Source organism: Petromyzon marinus, unplaced genomic scaffold, assembly GCF_048934315.1.
Source record: "Petromyzon marinus isolate PM22_M1 ecotype Great Lakes invasive population unplaced genomic scaffold, UKy_Petmar_22M1.pri1.0 PM_Scaffold_415, whole genome shotgun sequence".
NCBI lineage: Eukaryota > Metazoa > Chordata > Hyperoartia > Petromyzontiformes > Petromyzontidae > Petromyzon > Petromyzon marinus.
Genome location: NW_027423408.1, coordinates 61,345 through 85,982, shown reverse-complemented (window position 1 = coordinate 85,982; position 24,638 = coordinate 61,345). Strand labels below are relative to the sequence as shown.

The 24,638-nt window shown below is 50.3% G+C and overlaps 1 protein-coding gene across 1 annotated transcript; it reads right to left on the bottom strand.

The window, feature by feature from the left end:
- Positions 1–1,089: 1,089 nt before the first annotated feature.
- Positions 1,090–24,638, bottom strand: LOC142923315 (NADPH oxidase 3-like). The gene is made up of 6 exons (XM_076064379.1): positions 24,527–24,638; positions 14,213–14,308; positions 8,645–8,749; positions 6,557–6,641; positions 4,335–4,477; positions 1,090–1,299 (listed from the first exon to the last, which is right to left on the bottom strand). Exons 1-6 carry the CDS (start codon positions 24,575–24,577, stop codon positions 1,111–1,113), a joined length of 669 nt encoding a protein of 222 aa, XP_075920494.1. The 5' UTR covers positions 24,578–24,638; the 3' UTR covers positions 1,090–1,110.

The window sequence follows — 24,638 nt, the reverse complement described above, 5'->3', positions numbered from 1 at the left end:
TGAGTGGCTGAGTCATTGGGTGAGTGAGTGCTGAGTGAGTGGCTGAGTGAGTGAGTGGCTGAGTGAGTGAGTGACTGAGTGGCTGAGTGATTGGGTGAGTGAGTGGCTGAGTGAGTGAGTGGCTGAGTGAGTGAATGACTGAGTGAGTGACTGAGTGATTGGTTGAGTGAGTGGCTGAGTGAGTGGTTGAGTGAGTGAGTGGCTGAGTGATTGGGTGAGTGAGTGAGTGGCTGAGTGAGTGAGTGGCTGAGTGAGTGAGTGACTGAGTGAGTGACTGAGTGATTGGGTTAATGAGTGGCTGAGTGAGTGAGTGACTGAATGAGTGTCTAATTGAGTGTCTGAGTGAGTGTCTGAGTGAGTGAGTGAGTATCTGAGTGAGTGAGTGTCTGAGTGAGTGGTTGAGTGAGTGACTGAGTATCTGAGTGAGTGAGTGACTGAATGAGTGTCTAATTGAGTGTCTGAGTGAGTGAGTGTCTGAGTGAGTGAGTGAGTATCTGAGTGAGTGAGTGTCTGAGTGAGTGGTTGAGTGAGTGACTGAGTATCTGAGTGAGTGAGTGTCTGAAAGAGTGTCTGAGTGAGTGTCTGAGTGAGTGAGTGTCTGAGTGAGTGTCTGAGTGAGTGAGTGTATGAGTGAGTGAGTGGCTGAGTGAGTGGTTGAGTGAGTGAGTGGCTGAGTGAGTGAGTGGTTGAGTGAGTGGCTGAGTGAGTGAGTGGCTGAGTGAGTGTGTGACTGGGTGGCTGAGTAATTGGGTGAGTGAGTGAGTGGCTGAGTGAGTGAGTGGCTGAGTGAGTGAGTGACTGAGTGAGTAGCTGAGTGATTGGGTGAGTGAGTGGCTGAGTGAGTGGCTGAGTGAGTGAGTGGCTGAGTGATTGGGTGAGTGAGTGAGTGGGTGAGTGAGTGAGTGGCTGAGAGAGTGAGTGACTGAGTGAGTGGCTGAGTGATTGGGTGAGTGAGTGGCTGAGTGAGTGGCTGAGTGAGTGAATGGCTGAGTCATTGGTTGAGTGAGTGGCTGAGCGAGTGGCTGAGTCATTGGGTGAGTGAGTGGCTGAGTGACTGAGTGAGTGTCTGGGTAAGTGTCTGGCTGAGTGAGTGTGCTGAGCGAGGTTTGCTCACCCGAGGCCGTGGATGACGATGGTGAGGAAGTAAATGGGCCCCGCGAGACGGTGAGCGTGGTAGAACGCGAGGTGAGCGTGGGACCGCACCAACTTCCGTGAGGACGATGTGGTGAGCACCAGGGCCAGGACGCCCAACACACCGCTCACCCCGGCCAGCGAGCTCACCACGGCGCGCAGCGGGCCCTGCTCACCAGTTCACTCACCAGTTCACTCACCAGTTCACTCACCAGTTCACTCACCCACTCACTCAGTCACTCACTCAGTCACCCACTCAGTCACTCACTCAGTCACTCAGTCACTCAGTCACAAACTCACTCAGTTACTCACTCAATCACTCACCCAGTCACTCATCCACTCAGTCACTCAGTCACTCACTCACTCAGTCACTCACCCATTCACTCACTCACTCAGTCACTCACTCAGTCACTCACTCAGTCACTCACTCAGCCACTCAATCAGTCACTCAGTCACTCACTCAGTCAATCACTCAGTCACTCACTCAGTCACTCACTCAGTCACTCAGTCACTCACTCAGCCACTCACTCAGTCACTCACTCAGCCACTCACTCAGCCACTCACTCAGTCACTCACTCAGTCACTCACTCAGCCACTCACTCAGTCACTCAGTCACTCACTCAGCCACTCACTCAGTCACTCACCCATTCACTCACTCACTCAGTCACTCACTCAGTCACTCACTCAGCCACTCACTCAGTCACTCAGTCACTCACTCAGTCAATCACTCAGTCACTCACTCAGTCACTCACTCAGTCACTCAGTCACTCACTCAGCCACTCACTCAGTCACTCACTCAGCCACTCACTCAGTCACTCAGGCACCCACTCAGTCACTCACTCAGTCACTCACTCACTCACTCAGCCACCCACTCAGTCACTCACTCACCCACTCACTCAGTCACACAGTCACTCACTCAGTCACTCACTCAGTCACTCACTCAGCCACTCAGTCACTCAGTCACTCACCAGTTCACTCACCCACTCAGTCACCCACTCAGTCACTCACTCAGTCACTCACTCAGTCACTCACTCACCCATCAACCCACTCACTCACCCACCCACCCACTCACTCACTCACCCACCCACTCACTCACCCACCCACTCACCCACTCACTCACTCACCCACCCACTCACTCACCCACCCACTCACCCACTCACTCACTCACTCACCCACCCACTCACCCACCCACTCACCCACTCACCCACTCACTCACTCACCCACCCACTCACCCACTCACCCACCCACTCACCCACCCACTCACCCACTCACTCACTCACCCACCCACTCACCCACCCACTCACCCACCCACTCACCCACTCACTCACTCACCCACCCACCCACTCACTCACTCACCCACTCACCCACCCATCCACTCACTCAACCACTCACTCACCCACTCACTCCCCCACTCACCCACCCACTCACTCACCCACCCACTCACTCACTCACCCACTCACCCACCCACTCACCCACCCACCCACTCACCCACCCACTCACCCACCCACTCACTCACCCACCCACCCACTCACCCACCCACTCACCCACCCACCCACTCACCCACCCACTAACTCACCCACTCACCCACCCACTCACCCACCCACTCACCCACCCACTCACTCACTCACCCACCCACCCACCCACTCACCCACCCACTCACCCACCCACTCACTCACTCACCCACTCACTCACTCACCCACTCACTCACCCACTCACCCACCCACTCACCCACCCACTCACCCACCCACTCACTCACTCACCCACTCACCCACCCACTCACTCACTCACCCACTCACTCACCCACCCACCCACCCACTCACTCACTCACCCACCCACCCACTCACCCACCCACTCACCCACTCACTCACTCATCCACTCACTCACTCACCCACCCACCCACCCACTCACCCATCCACTCACCCACCCACTCACCCACTCACTCACTCACCCACCCACTCACCCACCCACTCACCCACTCACTCACCCACCCACCCACTCACTCACTCACCCACCCACTCACTCACCCACCCACTCACCCACTCACTCACTCACTCACCCACCCACTCACTCACCCACCCACTCACCCACTCACTCACTCACCCACCCACTCACCCACCCACTCACCCACCCACTCACTCACCCACCCACCCACTCACCCACCCACTCACCCACCCACCCACTCACCCACCCACTAACTCACCCACTCACCCACCCACTCACCCACCCACTCACCCACCCACTCACTCACTCACCCACCCACCCACTCACTCACCCACCCACTCACCCACCCACTCACTCACTCACCCACTTACTCACTCACCCACTCACTCACCCACTCACCCACCCACTCACCCACCCACTCACCCACTCACTCACTCACCCACTCACCCACCCACTCACTCACTCACCCACTCACTCACCCACCCACCCACCCACTCACTCACTCACCCACTCACTCACTCACCCACCCACCCACCCACTCACCCACCCACTCACCCACCCACTCACCCACTCACTCACTCACCCACCCACTCACCCACCCACTCACCCACCCACTCACCCACTCACTCACCCACCCACCCACTCACTCACTCACCCACCCACTCACTCACCCACCCACTCACCCACTCACTCACTCACCCACCCACTCACTCACCCACCCACTCACCCACTCACTCACTCACCCACCCACTCACCCACCCACTCACCCACTCACCCACTCACTCACTCACCCACCCACTCACCCACTCACCCACCCACTCACCCACCCACTCACCCACTCACTCACTCACCCACCCACTCACCCACCCACTCACCCACCCACTCACCCACTCACTCACTCACCCACCCACCCACTCACTCACCCACTCACCCACCCACCCACTCACTCAACCACTCACCCACTCACTCCCCCACTCACCCACCCACTCACTCACCCACCCACCCACTCACTCACTCACCCACTCACCCACCCACTCACCCACTCACCCACCCACCGACTCACTCACCCACCCACCCACTCACTCACTCACCCACTCACTCACCCACCCACTCACCCACCCACTCACCCACTCACTCACCCACTCACCCACTCACCCACTCACTCACTCACCCACCCACCCACCACTCACCCACTCACCCACTCACCCACTCACTCACCCACCCACCCACCCACTCACCCACCCACCCACTCACCCACTCACCCTGTGTCTCGCCCTCACGGGGTTGAGGTAAGTCTCATTGGGGAGTTGTCCGAGCTGAGACAGCGCGAGACTCAGGGTGGCGTTCTCCCTCCATGCTGAGCAGCATCGCTCCCACAGAAGCACGTGGCCGGTCACGTGCACACCTGGTGGAGGGCAAGGGGTAGATGGGTGAGTGGGTGGGTGGGTGAGTGGGTGAGTGAGTGGGTGAGTGAGTGAGTGGTGAGTGGGTGAGTGGGTGGGTGGGTGAGTGGGTGAGTGGGTGGGTGAGTGAGTGGGTGAGTGAGTAGGTGGGTGAGTGAGTAGGTGAGTGAGTAGGTGGGTGAGTGAGTAGGTGAGTGGGTGAGTGAGTGAGTGGGTGAGTGGGTGAGTGGGTGGGTGGGTGGGTGAGTGGGTGGGTGGGTGAGTGGGTGGGTGGGTGAGTGGGTGAGTGAGTAGGTGGGTGAGTGAGTAGGTGAGTGGGTGAGTGAGTGGGTGAGTGAGTAGGTGGGTGAGTGAGTGGGTGAGTGGGTGAGTGGGTGGGTGAGTGAGTGGGTGGGTGGGTGGGTGAGTGGGTGGGTGAGTAGGTGGGTGAGTGGGTGAGTGGATGGGTGAGTGAGTGGGTGGGTGGGTGAGTGGTTGAGTGGGTGAGTGGGTGGGTGGGTGGGTGAGTGAGTGGGTGAGTGAGTGGGTGGGTGAGTGAGTGAGTGGGTGGGTGAGTGAGTGGGTGGGTGAGTGGGTGAGTGGTTGGGTGAGTAGGTGGGTGGGTGAGTGGGTGGGTGGGTGAGTGAGTGGGTGGGTGAGTGGGTGGGTGGTGAGTGAGTGGGTGAGTGGGTGGCTGAGTAGGTGGGTGGGTGAGTGAGTGAGTGGGTGAGTGAGTGGGTGAGTGAGTGGGTGAGTGAGTGGGTGGGGGGTGAATGGGTGATTGGATGAGTGGGTGGGTGAGTGAGTGGGTGAGTGGGTGGTTGTTGTGGTTGAGGTGGTGGATGTCGGGTGTGGTGGTGCAGTGGTGAGCGCCACGCTGCTGCGCTACTCACCCACTCACTCACTCACCCACTCACTCACTCACCCACTCACTCACTCACCCACTCACTCACTCACTCACCCACTCACTCACTCACCCACTCACTCACTCACCCACTCACTCACTCACCCCCACTCACTCACTCACCCACTCACTCACTCACCCAACTCACTCACTCACCCACTCACTCACTCACTCACTCACTCACTCACTCACTCACTCACTCACCCACTCACTCACCCACTCACTCACTCACTCACCCACTCACTCACTCACCCACTCACACTCACCCACTCACTCACTCACTCACCCACTCACTCACTCACTCACCCACTCACTCACTCACCCACTCACTCACTCACCCACTCACTCACTCACCCACTCACTCACTCACTCACCCACTCACTCACCCACTCACTCACTCACTCACCCACTCACTCACTCACCCACTCACTCACTCACCCACTCACTCACTCACTCACCCCTCACTCACCCACTCACTCACTCACTCACCCACCCACTCACTCACTCACTCACCCACTCACTCACCCACTCACTCACCCACTCACTCACTTACTCACCCACTCACTCACTCACCCACTCACTCACTCACCCATTCAATCACTCACTCACCCACTCACTCACTCACTCACCCACTCACTCACTCACCCACTCACTCACCCACTCACTCACTCACTCACCCACTCACTCACTCACTCACCCACCCACCCACTCACTCACTCACCCACTCACTTAACCACCCACTCACTCACCCACTCACCCACTCACTCACCCACCCACTCACTCACTCATCCACCCACCCACCCACCCACCCATTCAATCACTCACTCACGCACTCACCCACTCACCCACCCACTCACTCACTCATCCATTCACTCACCCACTCACTCACCCACCCACCCACTCACCCACTCACTCACTCACCCACTCACCCACCCACTCACTCACTCACCCACTCACCCACTCACCCACTCACTCACCCACTCACCCACCCACTCACTCACTCACACACCCACTCACTCACCCACTAACCCACTCACCCACTCACTCACCCACACACTCACCCACCCACTCACTCCACCCACCCACCCACTCACTCACCCACTCACTCACCCACTCACTCACTCACCCACCCACTCACTCACCCACAGACATATGTGAATCAGGTAATGGGCCACAGCCGTTCTACCCATCTACTCACCTGTGAATAAGACGATAGCGTAAGCCACCAGCATGTGAAAACTGATGCTCTTGTCCAGTTGCCTCTGTATGACTCGGAATCCACACTGTAATGGATAGGACCCGGAGTGAGTGAGTGGATGAGTGTGTGGGTGGGTGAGTGAGTGGGTGAGTGGGTGAGTGGGTGGGTGAGTGGGTGAGTGAGTGGGTGAGTGTGTGGGTGGGTGAGTGAGTGGGTGAGTGGGTGAGTGGGTGGGTGGGTGAGTGAGTGAGTGGGTGAGTGAGTGAGTGGGTGAGTGTGTGGGTGGGTGAGAGAGTAGGTGAGTGGGTGGGTGAGTGAGTGGGTGAGTGAGTGAGTGGGTGGGTGAGTTGGTGAGTGAGTGGTTGAGTGGGTGGGTGGGTGGGTGAGTGAGTGGGTGGGTGGGTGGGTGAGTGAGTGAGTGGGTGAGTGAGTGGTTGAGTGGGTGGGTGGGTGGGTGAGTGAGTGGGTGGGTGAGTGAGTGAGTAAGTGGTTGAGTGACTGAGTGAGTGGGTGAGTGAGTGGGTGAGTGTGTGGGTGGGTGAGTGAGTGGTTGAGTGAGTGAGTGAGTGGTTGAGTGAGTGAGTGGTTCAGTGAGTGGTTGAGTGAGTGAGTAAGTGGGTGAGTGAGTGGGTGAGTGAGTGAGTGAGTGATTGAGTGAGTGGTTGAGTGAGTGAGTGGTTGAGTGAGTGGGTGAGTGAGTGAGTGAGTGACTGAGTGAGTGAGTGGTTGAGTGAGTGGTTGAGTGAGTGAGTAAGTGGTTGAGTGAGTGGATTGGTGAGTGTGTGAATGAGTGGGTTGGTGAGTGTGTGAGTGAGTGGGTTGGTGAGTGTGTGGTGAGATCCTCACCAGGTCTCGCGTGTGAGTCACGAGCCTCCTGCAGGCTGGGATGATCAGCAGGGCTGAGTTGAGTGGGTGAGTGAGTGAGTGGGTGAGTAAGTGAGTGAGTGAGTGGGTGAGTGAGTGGGTTGGTGGGTGAGTGAGTGAGTGGGTGAGTGAGTGAGTGAGTGGGTGAGTGAGTGAGTGGGTGAGTGAGTGAGTGAGTGGGTGGGTGAGTGAGTGAGTGGGTGGGTGAGTAAGTGAGTGGGTGAGTGAGTGGGTGGGTGGGTAGGTGAGTGGGTGAGTGAGTGAATGGGTGAGTGAGTGGGTGGGTGGTAGGTGAGTGAGTGTTTGGGTGAGTGAGTGAGTGTGTGAGTGAGTGGGTTGGTGTGTGGGTTGGTGAGTGTGTGGTGAGATCGTCACCAGGTCTCGCGTGTGAGTCACGAGCCTCCTGCAGCCTGGGATCATCAGCAGGGCTGAGTTGAGTGGGTGAGTGAGTGAGTGAGTGGATTGGTGAGTGTGTGAGTGAGTGGGTTGGTGAGTGTGTGGTGAGATCCTCACCAGGTCTCGCGTGTGAGTCACGAGCCTCCTGCAGGCTGGGATCATCAGCAGGGCTGAGTTGAGTGGGTGAGTGAGTGAGTGAGTGGTTGACTGAGTGGTTGAGTGAGTAAGTGGGTGAGTGAGTGGTTGAGTGAGTGGCTGAGTGAGTGAGTGAGTGTATTGGTGAGTGTGTGGTGAGATCCTCACCAGGTTCTCGCGTGTGAGTCACGAGCCTCCTGCAGGCTGGGATGATCAGCAGGGCTGAGTTGAGTGAGTGAGTGGGAGAGTGAGTGGTTGAGTGGTTGAGTGACTGAGTGAGTGAATGAGTGGTTGAGTGACTGAGTGAGTGAGTGGGTGAGTGAGTGGGTGAGTGGTTGAGTGACTGAGTGAGTGAGTGAGTGGCTGAGTGAGTGAGTAAGTGGTTGAGTGAGTGGGTTGGTGAGTGTATTGGTGAGTGTGTGGTGAGATCCTCACCAGGTCTCGCGTGTGAGTCACGAGCCTCCTGCAAGCTGGGATGATCAGCAGGGCTGAGTTGAGTGGTTGAGTGAGTGAGTGGGTGAGTGATTAAGTGGGTGAGTGAGTGGGTGAGTGAGTGGGTGAGTGAGTGAGTGACTGAGTGAGTGAGTGAGTTGTTGAGTGAGTGAGTGGGTGAGTGAGTGGTTGATTGAGTGGTTGAGTGGTTGAGTGAGTGGGTTGGTGAGTGAATTGGTGAGTGTGTGGTGAGATCCTCACCAGGTCTCGCGTGTGAGTCACGAGCCTCCTGCAGGCTGGGATGATCAGCAGGGCTGAGTTGAGGTTCAGGCATTGTGCAGCGCTCTTTGCCCAGGGCAACGCCTCCTGTACACACACCGCACGCGCCGGATGATGGCTCAACCACGGAAGGTGGTGGTGGTGGTGGTGGGGTTGGTGGTGGTGGTGGTGATGGTGGTGGTGATGGTGGTGATGATGGTGATGGTGGTGATGGTGGTGGTGATGGTGGTGGTGGTGATGGTGATGTTGGTGATGGTGGTGGTGGTGATGGTGGTGGTGGTGATGATGGTGGTGGTGATGGTGGTGGTGGTGAAGGTGGTGGTGGTGGTGGTGGTGATGATGGTGGTGGTGATGGTGGTGGTGGTGATGGTGGTGGTGGTGGTGATGGTGGTGGTGGGGGTGGTGGTGGTGGTGATGGTGGTGGTGGTGATGGTGGTGATGGTGGTGGTGATGGTGGTGATGGTGATGGTGGTGATGGTGGTGGTGGTGAAGGTGGTGGTGGTGGTGATGGTGATGATGGTGATGGTGGTGATGGTGGCGTTGGTGGTGGTGATGGTGGTGATGGTGGTGGTGTTGGTGGTGATGGTGGTGGTGGTGATGGTGGTGATGATGGTGATGGTGGTGATGGTGGTGGTGATGGTGGTGATAGTGGTGGTGATGGTGGTGGTGATGGTGGTGGTGGTGGTGATGGTGGTGGTGGTGATGGTGGTGGTGGTGGTGATGGTGGTGGTGGGGGTGGTGGTGGTGGTGATGGTGGTGGTGGTGGTGATGGTGATGGTGGTGATGGTGGTGTTGGTGGTGGTGGTGATGGTGATGGTGGTGATGGTGGTGGTGATGGTGGTGATGGTGATGGTGGTGGTGGGGGTGGTGGTGGTGGTGAAGGTGGTGGTGGTGGTGATGGTGATGATGGTGATGGTGGTGATGGTGGTGATGGTGGTGGTGGTGAAGGTGGTGGTGGTGGTGATGGTGATGATGGTGATGGCGTTGGTGGTGGTGATGGTGGTGATGGTGGTGGTGTTGGTGGTGATGGTGGTGGTGGTGATGGTGGTGATGATGGTGATGGTGGTGATGGTGGTGGTGATGGTGGTGATAGTGGTGGTGATGGTGGTGGTGATGGTGGTGGTGATGGTGGTGGTGATGGTGGTGGTGATGGTGGTGGTGATGATGGTGGTGGTGATTGTGGTGATGGTGGTGGTGGTGATGGTGGTGTTGGTGATGATGGTGGTGGTGATGGTGGTGATGGTGGTGATGGTGGTGATGGTGGTGGTGATGGTGGTGATAGTGGTGGTGATGGTGGTGGTGATGGTGGTGGTGATGGTGGTGGTGATGGTGGTGGTGATGGTGATGGTGGTGATGGTGGTGATGGTGGTGTTGGTGATGATGGTGGTGGTGATGGTGGTGATGGTGGTGTTGATGGTGGTGATGGTGGTGATGGTGGTGGTGATGGTGGTGGTGATGGTGATGGTGGTGGTGATGGTGGTGATGGTGGTGGTGATGGTGATGGTCGTGGTGGTGGTGGTGATGGTGGTGGTGGTGATGGTGGTGGTAATGGTGGTGATGGTGGTGGTGATGGTGGTGGTGGTGATGATGGTGGTGATGGTGGTGATGGTGGTGGTGATGGTGGTGATGATGGTGGTGGTGATGGTGGTGGTGATGGTGGTGGTGGTGATGGTGGTGGTGATGGTGGTGATGGTGGTGGTGATGGTGGTGGTGATGGTGGTGATGGTGATGGTGGTGGTTATCGTGGTGATGGTGGTGATGGTGGTGGTGATGGTGGTGATGGTGATGGTGGTGGTGATGGTGGTGGTGGTGATGGTGGTGATGGTGGTGGTGATGGTGGTGGTGGTGATGGTGGTGGTGGTGGTTGTGATGGTGGTGGTGATGGTGATGGTGGTGATGGTGGTGGTGATGGTGGTGGTGATGGTGATGGTGATGGTGGTGATGGTGGTGGTGATGGTGGTGATGGTGGTGGTGATGGTGATGGTGGTGGTGGTGGTGATGGTGGTGGTGGTAATGGTGGTGGTGGTGGTGGTAATGGTGGTGATGGTGGTGATGGTGGTGGTGGTGATGGTGGTGATGGTGGTGGTGATGGTGATGGTGGTGGTGATGGTGGTGATGGTGGTGGTGATGGTGATGGTCGTGGTGGTGGTGGTGTTGGTGGTGGTGGTGGTAATGGTGGTGGTGGTGATGGTGGTGGTGGTGAAGGTGGTGGTGGTGGTGATGGTGATGATGGTGATGGTGGTGATGGTGGTGATGGTGGTGGTGGTGAAGGTGGTGGTGGTGGTGATGGTGGTGATGGTGGTGGTGATGGTGATGGTGGTGATGGTGGTGATGGTGGTGGTGTTGGTGGTGATGGTGGTGGTGGTGATGGTGGTGATGATGGTGATGGTGATGGTGGTGATGGTGGTGATAGTGGTGGTGATGGTGGTGGTGATGGTGGTGGTGATGGTGGTGGTGATGGTGGTGGTGATGATGGTGGTGGTGATTGTGGTGATGGTGGTGGTGGTGATGGTGGTGTTGGTGATGATGGTGGTGGTGATGGTGGTGATGGTGGTGATGGTGGTGATGGTGGTGGTGATGGTGGTGATAGTGGTGGTGATGGTGGTGGTGATGGTGGTGGTGATGGTGGTGGTGATGGTGGTGGTGATGGTGATGGTGGTGATGGTGGTGATGGTGGTGTTGGTGATGATGGTGGTGGTGATGGTGGTGATGGTGATGGTGGTGGTGATGGTGGTGGTGGTGATGGTGGTGATGGTGGTGGTGATGGTGGTGGTGGTGATGGTGGTGGTGGTGATGGTGGTGGTGATGGTGGTGGTGATGGTGGTGGTGATGGTAGTGATGGTGGTGATGGTGGTGGTGATGGTGATGGTGGTGGTGATGGTGGTGATGGTGGTGGTGATGGTGATGGTGGTGGTGGTGATGGTGGTGGTGGTGATGGTGGTAATGGTGGTGGTGGTGGTAATGGTGGTGATGGTGGTGATGGTGGTGGTGGTGATGGTGGTGGTGGTGATGTGGTGGTGATGGTGGTGATGGTGGTGATGGTGGTGGTGATGGTGGTGATGGTGGTGGTGGTGATGGTGGTGGTGATGGTGGTGGTGATGGTGGTGGTGATGGTGGTGATGGTGGTGGTGATGGTGGTGATGGTGATGGTGGTGGTGGTGATGGTGGTGATGGTGGTGGTGGTGATGGTAGTGGTGGTGATGGTGGTAGTGGTGGTGATGGTGGTGATGGTGGTGATGTTAGTGATGTTGGTGGTGGTGGTGGTGATGATGGTGATGGTGGTGGTGATGTTGGTGGTGATGTTGGTGATGTTGCTGGTGATGATGTTGATGTTAGTGATGTTGCTGGTGATGTTGATGATGATGGTGATGTTGGTGGTGGTGATGTTAGTGATGTTAGTGATGTTGGTGGTGATGTTGATGGTGGTGATGATGGTGATGTTGGTGATGTTAGTGATGTTGGTGGTGATGTTGCTGGTGATGATGGTGATGTTGGTTGTGTTAGTGATGATGGTTATGTTAGTGATGTTAGTGATGTTGGTGATGTTGCTGGTGATGATGGTGATGTTGGTGGTGATGTTGATGGTGATGATGATGATGTTAGTGATGTTGTTGGTGATGTTGGTGATGATAGTGATGTTAGTGATGTTGGTGGTGATGTTGGTAGTGATGGTGGTGATGGTGATGATGGTAATGATGGTGATGTTAGTGATGTTAGTGATGGTGGTGATGTTAGTGATGTTGATGATGATGGTAATGTTGTTGGTGATGTTGGTGATGTTAGTGATGGTGGTGATGATGGTGATGTTAGTGATGTTGATGATGATGGTGATGTTAGTGATTATGGTAGTGATGTTGGTGGTGATGATGTTGATGGTGATGATGGTGATGTTAGTGATGATGGTTATGTTAGTGATGTTAGTGATGTTGGTGATGTTGCTGGTGATGATGGTGATGTTGGTGGTGATGTTTATGGTGATGATGATGATGTTAGTGATCTTGTTGGTGATGTTGGTGATGATGGTGATGTTAGTGATGTTGGTTGTGATGTTGGTAGTGATGGTGGTGATGGTGATGATGATGGTGATGATGATGGTGATGTTGGTGATGTTGATGGTGATGATGGTGATGTTGATGATGATGGTGATGATGATGATGGTAATGTTGTTGGTGATGTTGGTGATGTTAGTGATGGTGGTGATGTTGGTGATGTTGGTGATGGTGATGTTAGTGATGGTGATATTGATGATGATGGTGATGATGGTGATGTTAGTGATGGTGGTGATGTTGGTGATGGTGGTGATGTTAGTGATGATGGTAGTGATGGTGGTGATGTTGGTGATGTTGGTGATGTTAGTGATGGTGGTGATGTTGGTGATGTTGGTGATGGTGATGTTAGTGATGGTGATATTGATGATGATGGTGATGATGGTGATGTTAGTGATGGTGGTGATGTTGGTGATGGTGGTGATGTTAGTGATGATGGTAGTGATGGTGGTGATGTTGGTGATGTTAGTGATGTTAGTGATGATGGTGATGTTGGTGATGGTGGTGATGTTAGTGATGATGGTGATGTTAGTGATGTTGGCGATGTTGGTGATGTTGATGGTGATGTTGTTGGTGATGTTGGTGATGTTGGTGATGATGGTGATGTTAGTGATGTTAGTGATGGTGGTGATATTAGTGATGTTGGTGATGTTAGTGATGTTGGTGATGTTGGTGATGGTGATGTTAGTGATGATGATGGTGATGTTGTTGGTGATGTTAGTGATGTTGGTGATGTTGGTGATGGTGATGTTAGTGATGATGATGGTGATGTTGTTGGTGATGGTGATGTTAGTGATGATGATGGTGATGTTGTTGATGTTGTTGGTGATGTTGGTGATGATGATGGTGATGTTGGTGATGATGGTGATTGTGGTGGTGGTGATGTTAGTGATGATGTTAGTGATGTTAGTGATGATGGTGATGTTAGTGATGATGGTGATGTTAGTGATGTTAGTGATGATGGTGATGTTGTTGGTGATGTTGGTGATGTTGGTGATGTTGGTGATGTTGGTGATGGTGTTGGTGATGTTGGTGATGATGGTGTTGATGGTGATGTTGTTGGTGGTGTTGGTGATGATGTTGGTAATGTTGTTGGTGATGTTGGTGATGTTAGTGATGTTAGTGATGATGGTAGTGATGTTGGTAATGTTGTTGGTGATGTTGGTGATGTTGATGGTGATGATATTAGTGATGGTGGTGATGTTAGTGATGTTGGTGATGTTGATGGTGATGTTGTTGGTGATGTTAGTGATGTTAGTGATAGTGGTGATGTTGGTGATGTTAGTGATGTTAGTGATGATGGTAGTGATGTTGGTAATGTTGTTGGTGATGTTGGTGATGTTGATGGTGATGATGTTAGTGATGTTGTTGGTGATGTTGGTGATGATGATGATGTTGTTGATGATGATGGTGATGTTGGTGATGTTAGTGATGATGGTAGTGATGTTGGTGATGTTGTTGGTGATGATGATGGTGTTGTTGGTGATTTTGGTGATGGACTCACCCCGACAAGAACTCGTGAGTAGACAAATGCTTCGTGGTATTTGAAGTGTTGGAAGGAGCTGGTGAACAGGTAGACATTGACAGCCAGCCAGGCTGCCTAGACACACACATAGTCACTCAGTCAGTCACTCACTCAGGCACTCAGTCAGTCACTCAGTCAGTCACTCAGTCAGTCACTCAGTCAGTTAATCAGTCAGTCACTCAGTCAGTCACTCAGTCAGTCAGTCACTCACTCACTCAGTCAGTCACTCATACACTTACTCACTCAGTCACTCAGTCAGTCACTCACTCAGTCAGTTAGTCACTCAGTCAGTCAGTCACTCACACAGTCACTCATACAGTCACTCACTCAGTCAGTCACTCAGTCAGTCAGTCACTCAGTTATTCACTCAGTCAATCAGTCAGTCACTCAGTCAGTCACTCAGTCACTCACTCAGTCAGTCAGTCACTCAGTCAGTCACTCACTCAGTCACTCAGTCAGTCAGTCACTCAGTCAGTCACTCAATCAGTCAGTCACTCAGTCACTCACTCAGTCAGTCACTCACTCAGTCAGTCACTCACTCAGTCACCCACTCAGTTAGTCACTCAGTCAGTCACTCACTCAGTCAGTCACTCAGTCAGTCAGTCACTCAGTCAGTCAGTCACTCACACAGTCACTCAGTCAGTCACTCAGTCACTCAGTCAGTCACTCAGTCAGTCACTCAGTCACTCACTCAGTCACTCAGTCACTCCCTCAGTCACTCACTCACTCAGTATTTCACTCACTCATACACTCACTCACTCAGTCACTCAGTCAGTCACTCACTCAGTAACTCACTCACTCAGTCACTCATTCAGTCACTCAGTCAGTCACTCACTCACTCAGTCAGTCACTCAGTCACTCAGTCACTCCCTCAGTCACTCAGTCACTCACTCACTCAGTAACTCACTCACTCAGTCACTTATTCACTCAATCACCCACTCACTCACTCAGTCACTCCCTCACTCATACACTCACTCACTCAGTCAGTCACTCATTCACTCACTCACTCAGTCACTCACTCACTCAGTCAGTCAATCAGTTACTCACTCAGTCAGTCACTCACTCAGTCACTCAGTCACTTACTCATTCACTCACTCACTCAGTCACTCCCTCACTCATACACTCACTCACTCAGTCACTCAGTCAGTCACTCACTCATTCACTCAGTCAGTAACTCACTCAGTCAGTCACTCACTCAGTCACTCATTCACTCACTCACTCAGTCAGTCACTCAGTCACTCACTCACTCACTCAGTCACTCACTCAGTCAGTCAGTTACTCACTCAGTCACTCAGTCACTCACTCACTCAATCACTCACTCTTTCACTCACTCACTCAGTCACTCTGTCAGTCACTCAGCCAGTCAGTCACTCACTCAGTCACTCACTCAGTCAGTCAGTCACTCACTCAGTCACTCAGTCACTCACTCACTCAGTTACTCACTCTTTCACTCACTCACTCAGTCACTCACTCAGTCAGTCACTAACTCAGTCACTCACTCACTCAGTCACTCAGTCAGTCACTCACTCAGTCACTCACTCAGACACTCACTCAATCACTCAGTCAGTCACTCACTCAGTCAGTCACTCACTCAGTCACTCACTCACTCAGTCACTCAATCAGTCACTCAGTCAGTCAGTCACTCAGTTAGTCACGAAGTCAATCAGTCAGTCAGTCAGTCACTCACTCAGCCACTCAACCACTCACTCAGTCAGTCAGTCACTTACGCACTCACTCAGTCAATCACTCACTCAGTCACTCAGTCAGTCACTCACTCTGTCACTCAGTCACTCACTCAGTCACTCACTCAGTAACTCACTCAGTCACTCACTCACTCAGTCACTCACTCACTCAGTCAGTCACTCAGTCACTCACTCACTCAGTCACTCACTCAGTCATCCAGTCACTCATTCACTCAGTAACTCACTCACTCACTCGCTCAGTCACTCACTCAGTCACTCACTCAGTCAGTCATTCACTCACTCAGTCACTCACTCACTCAGTCACTCAGTCAGTCAGTCACTCAGTCACTCACTCACTCACTCAGTCACTCACTCAGTCAGTCAGTCACTCCGTCACACACTCAGTCAATCAGTCAGTTAGTCACTCACTCAATCACTCATTCACTCACTCACTCAGTCATTCAGTCAGTCACTCACTCCCCCACTCACTCAGTCAGTCAGTCACTCTCTCAGTCACTCACCCACTCACTCAGTCAGTCAGTCACTAACGCACTCAATCAGTCAATCACTCACTCAGTCACTCACTCAGTCACTCAGTCACTCACTCAGTCAATCAGTCAGTCAGTCACTCACTCAATCACTCACTCACTCAGTCACTCACTCACTTACTCAGTCACTCACTCAGTCACTCACTCACTCACTCAGTCACTCACTCACTCAATCACTCACTCACCCACTCACTTAGTGACTCACTCACTCAGTTATTCACTCACTCAGTCACTCACTCACTAAGTCAGTCTCTCACTCACTCACTCAGTCACTTACTCACTCAGTCACTCACTCAGTCACTCACTCACTCACCCACTCACTCAGTCACTCACTCAGTCACTCATTCAGTCACTTACCCACTCACTCAGTCACTCACTCAGTCACTCACTCACTTACTCACTCAGTCACTCACTCAGTCACTCAGTCACCCACTCAGTCACTCACGCAGTCACTCACTCAGTCAGTCAGCCACTCACTCAGTCACTCACTAACTCACTCAGTCACTTACTCACTCAGTCACTCACTCAGTCACTCACTTACTTAGTCACTCACTCACTCACTCATCTACTTACAACGACAAAGCTCCCCCAGGTAGCCTCTGGCAGGCTGTAGGGGCAAGTGCTGTTACACACACACACAGACAAAGCTCCCCCAGGTAGCCTCTAGCAGGCTGTAGGGGCAAGTGCTGCTACACAGACAAAGGTCCCCCAGGTAGCCTCTAGCAGGCTGTATGGGCAAGTGCTGTTACACACACAGACAAAGCTCCCCCGTGTAGCCTCTAGCAGGCTGTCGGGGCAAGTGCTGTTACACACACACAGACAAAGCTCCCCCGTGTAGCCTCTAGCAGGGCTGTAGGGGCAAGTGCTGTTACACACAGACAAAGCTCCCCCGTGTAGCCTCTAGCAGGGCTGTAGGGGCAAGTGCTGTGTTAGTAGCACCAGCAGCAGCGTCTATGAAGGCTACTGGGGGCACTGTGGCACACACAGAGGGGGTGGGTGGCCACCAGCACCACCACAACCATCACAACCACCACCACAACCACCACCACAACCACCACCACAACCACCACCACAACCACCACCACAATCACAACCACCACCACCACAACCACCACCACTACAACCGCCACAACCACCACCACAACCACCACCACAACCACCACAACCACCACCACAACCACCACTACCACAACCACCACCACCACCACAACCACCACGCCCGGCCGCCTTTGTCTCTCTCACAGTGCTGGCGATGTTTACCGCACACCCAGCCACCCGCTCAGACTGAAACTTTCACTTCCCGGACACGTGAAAGGAAGTCAGTCTGGTGGTGGTGATGATGGTGGTGGTGATGGTGGTGGTGATGGTGGTGGTGGTGGTGATGGTGGTGGTGATGCTGGTGGTGATGGTGGTGGTGGTGATGGTGGTGGTGATGGTGGTGATGGTGGTGGTGATGGTGGTGGTGGTGATGGTGGTGGTGATGGTGGTGATGGTGGTGGTGGTGATGGTGGTGGTGGTGGTGGTGATGGTGGTGGTGATGGTGGTGATGGTGGTGGTGATGGTGGTGGTGGTGATGGTGGTGGTGGTGATGATGGTGGTGGTGGTGGTGGTGATGGTGGTGGTGGTGGTGATGGTGGTGGTGGTGGTGATGGTGGTGGTGGTGATGGTGGTGGTGGTGATGATGGTGGTGATGATGGTGGTTGTGTTGGTGATGATGGTGGTGGTTAGGGTGATGGTGGTTAGGGTGATGATGGTGGTGATAATGATGGTGTTGGTGATGATGGTGGTGGTTAGGGTGATGATGGTGGTGATGGTGGTGGTGATGATGGTGGTGTTGGTGGTTATGATGGTGGTGGTGTTGTTGATTATGATGGTGATGGTGGTGATGGCAATGGTGGTTTGGGTTATGATGGTGGTGATGATGGTGGTGTTGGTGGTTATGATGGTGGTTGTGTTGGTGATGATGATGATGCTGATAATGGTGGTTAGGGTGATGGTGGTGTGGGTGATGATGGTCGTGGTGATGATGGTGTTGGTGATGGTGGTGGTTAGGTTGATGGTGGTGATAATGGTGGTGTTGGTGGTTATGATGGTGGTGTTGTTGATGATGATGGTGATGTTGGTGTTGGTGATGATGGTCGTGGTTATGGTGATGACGGTGGTGATGATAATGGTGGTTTGGGTGATGGTGGTGATGGTGGTGGTGATGATGATGGTGATTAGGGTGATGGTGGTGTGGGTGATGGTGGTTTTGGTGGTGCTGATGGTGGTGGTGATGGTGTGAGTGATGGTGATGTTGGTGTTTGTGATGATGGTGGTGATGGAGGTGTTGGTGATGATGACGGTGGTGGTGATGGTGGTGTTGGTGATGATGGTGGTGATGGTGGTGGTGTTGGTGATGATGATGGTGGTGGTGATGGTGGTGGTGTGGGTGATGGTGGTGTTGGTTATGATGGTGTTGTGTTGGTGATGATGATGGTGATGGTGGTGATGGTGCTGATGATGGCGGTTAGGGTATTGGTGGTGTGGGTGATGGTGGTGGTGTTGGTGATTATGATGGTGGTTAAGGTGATGACGGTGGTGATGATGGTGTTGGTGATGATGGTGGTGGTGGTGATCGTAGTGGTTAGGGTGATGATGGTGATGATGGTGGTGTTGGTGATGATGGTGGTGATGGAGGTGTTGGTGATGATGACGGTGGTGGTGATGGTGGTGTTGGTGATGATGGTGGTGATGGTGGTGATGGTGGTGATGATGGTGGTGGTGATGGTGGTGGTGTTGGTGATGATGATGGTGGTGGTGATGGTGGTGTTGGTGATGATGGTGGTGATGGTGGTGATGGTGGTGTTGGTGATGATGATGGTGGTGGTGATGGTGGTGGTGTGGGTGATGGTGGTGTTGGTTATGATGGTGTTGTGTTGGTGATGATGATGGTGATGGTGGTGATGATGGCGGTTAGGGTATTGGTGGTGTGGGTGATGGTGTTGGTGATGATGATGGTGGTTAGGGTGATAGCGGTGGTGATGATGTTGGTGGGGATGATGGTGGTGGTGATGGTGGTGGTTAGGGTGATGATGGTGGTGTTGGTGATGGTGTTGGCGGTGATGGTGGTGGAGTTGCTGGTGGTGATGGTGGTGTTGATGTTAATGATGTTGATGATCTTCTTTGGTGCTTTCGGTAAAGTCACGTAGAATGATAATAAAATAATAAATTGATAAAATAAAATAACACAATAATATTCTCACGACGTTTCGGCCACAACACAAGCGGCCTTCATCAGGTGAAGGGACGAGACTGTCTGGTAGGACAGCGCTGGAGTGAAAGAGCCACGTTCAGATCACGACTTTTTAAGCTGTGTGAGAGGAAACAAAGCGCCTTGACAAAGGAATTAGCATATAATTTAGCATTGAAATGGCTGAGTGATTAGCTTGTGACTGGTCACAGAAAGGCTATGTTAAAGTTAAAGCATACACATCCGTAGAGGCACCCCTTGACAAAGGAATTAGCATAGAATTTAGCATTGAAATAGCTAAGTTAAAGCATACACATCCGCAGAGGCACCCCTTGACAAAGGAATTAGCATAGAATGTAGCATTGAAATAGCTGAGTGATTAGCTTGTGACTGGTCACAGAAATGGCTATGTGAAAGTCAAAGCCTACACATCCACAGAGGCACCTAGTACAAATCAAACAGGAGAATTTAGCATTGAAATAGCTGAGTGATTAGCTTGGAACTGGTCGCAGAAATAGCTCTGTTAAAGTCAGAGCATACACATCCACAGAGGCACCTAGTACAAATCAAACAGGAGAATTTAGCATTGAAATAACTAGGCGACTTTAGCGTTGAAATAACTGAGTGATTAGCTAGTGACTGGTCACAGAAATGGCTATGTTGAAGTCAAGGCCTACACATCTGAGCTATTCACCCATTTTTTCGCCATATAGCACTGTGATATATAACGACTTATTGTTGGTAGCTTAGCTGATTGGAGAATATAGAGTTTATTGATAACATTAAGGTAATTTATATTTTATTTTTTTATTGGTTCACTATATAGTATTCATTATATATTGTATTGTATACCCAGTTACTGTGAATAGCTCAGATGTGTAGGCCTTGACTTCAACATAGCCATTTCTGTGACCAGTCACAAGCTAATCACTCAGTTATTTCAATGCTAAATTCGCCTAGTTATTTCAATGCTAAATTCTCCTGTTTGATTTGTACTAGGTGCCTCGGTGAATGTGTATGCTCTGACTTTAACATAGCTATTTCTGTGACCAGTCACAAGCTAATCACTCAGCCATTTCAATGCTAAATCCTATGCTAATTCCTTTGTCAAGGGGTGCCTCTGCAGGTGTGTATGCTTTAACTTAGCTATTTCAATGCTAAATTCTATGCTAATTCCTTTGTCAAGGGGTGCCTCTGTGGATGTGTAGGCTTTAACTTTAACATAGCTATTTCTGTGACCAGTCACAAGCTAATCACTCAGCCATTTCAATGCTAAATTATATGCTAATTCCTTTGTCAAGGCGCTTTGTTTCCTCTCACACAGCTTAAAGGCCGTGATCTGAACGTGGCTCTTTCACTCCAGCGCTGTCCTACCAGACAGTCTCGTCCCTTCACCTGATGAAGGCCGCTTGTGTTGTGGCCGAAACGTCGTGAGAATATTATTGTGTTATTTTATTTTATCAATTTATTATTTTATTCTCATTCTATGTGACTTTACCGAAAGAACCAAAAAAGATGATGAATCCTTGCAGTCACGAAAGCTTTAAATCGATGTTGATGATGTTGATGATGATGTTGATGATGTGATGTTGATGATGTTGATGATGATGATGTGATGATGATGATGTGATGATGATGTTGATGATGTGATGATGATGTTGATGATGTTGATGTTGATGATGATGTTGATGATGTGATGATGATGATGATTTGTTGATGATGTTGATGATGTTGATGATGTGATGATGGTGATGTGATGTTGATTATGATGATGTTGATGATGATGATGTGATGATGTGATGATGATGATGATGTGATGATATTGAGGATGATGATGATGTTGATGATGATGTGATGATGATGATGGTGATGATGTTAATGATGTTGATGATGATGATGTTGATGATGTGATGATGATGTGAGGTTGATGATGTTGATGATGATGTTGATGATGTGATGATGTGATGTTGATTATGATGATGTTGATGATGATGATGTGATGATGATGATGTTGATGATGTGATGATGATGATGTTGATGATGATGTTGATGATGATGTGATGATGATGTGATGATGATGTTGATGATGATGTTGATGATGATGTTGATGATGATGATGTTGATGATGATGATGTTGATGATGATGATGTGATTATGATGTGATGATGATGATGTTGATGATGATGTTGATGATGTTGTTGATGATGTTGTTGATGATGATGTTGATGCTGATGATGATGTTGATGATGTTGTTGATGATGATGATGTTGATGATGTTGATGATGCTGATGATGATGTTGATGATGATGATGATGTTGATGATGCTGCTGCTGATGTTGATGATGATGTTGATGATGATGATGTTGATGATCTTGATGATGATGTTGATGATGATGATGCTGATGTGATGATGATGATGTTGATGATGATGGTGATGTTGATGATGATGATGTTGATGATGCTGCTGATGATGATGTTGATGATGTGATGATGTTGATGATGATGATGTTGTTGATGATGATGTTGATGATGTGATGATGTTGATGATGATGTTGATGATGATGTGATGATGATGCAGATGATGATGATGTGATGATGTTGATGATGCTGATGATGTTGATGATGTTGATGATGATGTTGATGATGATGTTGATGATGCTGATGATGATGTTGATGATGTGATGATGATGTTGAATATGTTGATGATGATGTCATGATGATGTTGATGATGTGATGATGATGATGTTGATGATGATGTTAATGATGATGATATTTATGATGATGATGATGTGATGATGATGATGACGTGATGATGTTGATGATGATGTTGATGATGATGACGTGATGATGATGCTGATGATGATGTTGATGATGTGATGATGATGATGACGTGATGATGATGCTGATGTGATGATGTAATGATGATGATGCTGATGATGATGTTGATGATGGTGATGATGTGATGATGATGCTGCTGATGATGATGTTGATGATGTTGATGATGATGATGTTGATGTGATGCTGATGATGATGTGATGATGATGTGATGCTGATGATGATGTAATGATGATGATGATGTTGATGTGATGATGATGATAATGTGATGCTGATGATGATGTAATGATGATGATGTTGATGATGATGTGATGATGTAATGATGATGATGTTGATGATGCTGATGATGATGTTGATGATGACGTGATGATGATGCTGATGATGATGTTGATGATGACGTGATGATGATAATGATGATGATGCTGATGATGATGTTGATGATGTGATGATGATGATGCTGATGTGATGATGATGCTGATGATGATGTGATGATGTGATGATGCTGATGATGATGTTGATGATGCTGATAATGATGTAATGATGATGATGATGCTGATGATGATGACGTGATGATGATGCTGATGATGATGGTAATGATGATGTTGATGATGTTGATGATGCTGATGATGATGATGTTGATGATGCTGATGATGATGTGATTATGATGCTGATGATGATGCTGATGATGATTATGACGATGCTGATGATGATGCTGATGCTGATGATAATGTTGATGATGATGATGCTGATGATGTTGATGATGATGTGATGATGATGATGTTGATGATGATGTGATGATGATGTGATGATGATGTGATGTTGTGATGATGATGATGCTGATGATGATGATGTGATGATGATGCTGCTGATGATGATGTGATGATGATGATGATATGATGATGTGATGCTGATGATGATATAATGATGCTGATGATGATGTTGATGATGACGTGATGATGATGATGCTGATGATGATGGTAATGATGATGTTGATGATGATGTTGATGATGATGATGATGTTGATGATAATGATGTTGATGATGATGATGTGATGATGATGCTGATGATGATGTAATGATGCTGATGATGATGTTGATGATGACGTGATGATGATGTGATGATGATGGTGTAATGATGATGTGATGCTGATGATGATGCTGATGATGATGTAATGATGATGATGCTGATGATGATGTTGATGATGATGTGATGATGATGATGTGATGATGATGTGATGATGTGATGTTGATGATGTTGATGATGATGATGTAATGATGATGATGTTGATGATGTAATGATGATGTAATGATGATGATGTAATGATGATGATGTGATGATGATGCTGATGATGATGTGATGATGATGATGATGCTGATGATGATGTTGATGATGATGTAATGATGATGATGTTGATGATGTAATGATGATGATGTAATGATGATGATGATGCTGATGATGATGTGATGATGATGATGATGATGATGTTGATGATGTTGATGATGATGCTGATGATGTGATGATGCTGATGATGATGCTGATGATGATGTTGATGTTGTGATGATGATGCTGATGATGATGTTGATGTTGTGATGATGATGATGATGTGATGATGATGATGTTGATGATGTGATGATGATGATGCTGATGATGTAATGTAGTGATGATGATGATGTTGATGATGATATGATGATGATGTGATGATGATGATGTAATGATGATGATGATGATATGATGATGATGTTGATGATGATATGATGATGATGTTGTGATGATAATGATGATGATGTGATGATGATGTTGATGATGTTGATGATGATGATGTTGTTGATGATGATGATGTTGATGATGATGTTGATGATGATGTTGATGATGTTGATGATGATGATGTGATGATGATGATGTTGATGCTGATGATGATGCTGATGATGATGATGCTGATGATGTTGATGATGATGATGTGATGTTGTGATGATGATGATGCTGATGATGATGTTACCAGCAGCAGGAGGCTGAGAAGTTCGTGGCAGCAACTCGCAGACATCGCCATGACGCAGGCCTCTGACTGTCGCTGTCAGATAGGGGAAGTTACCCACCCACTACTCCACCCA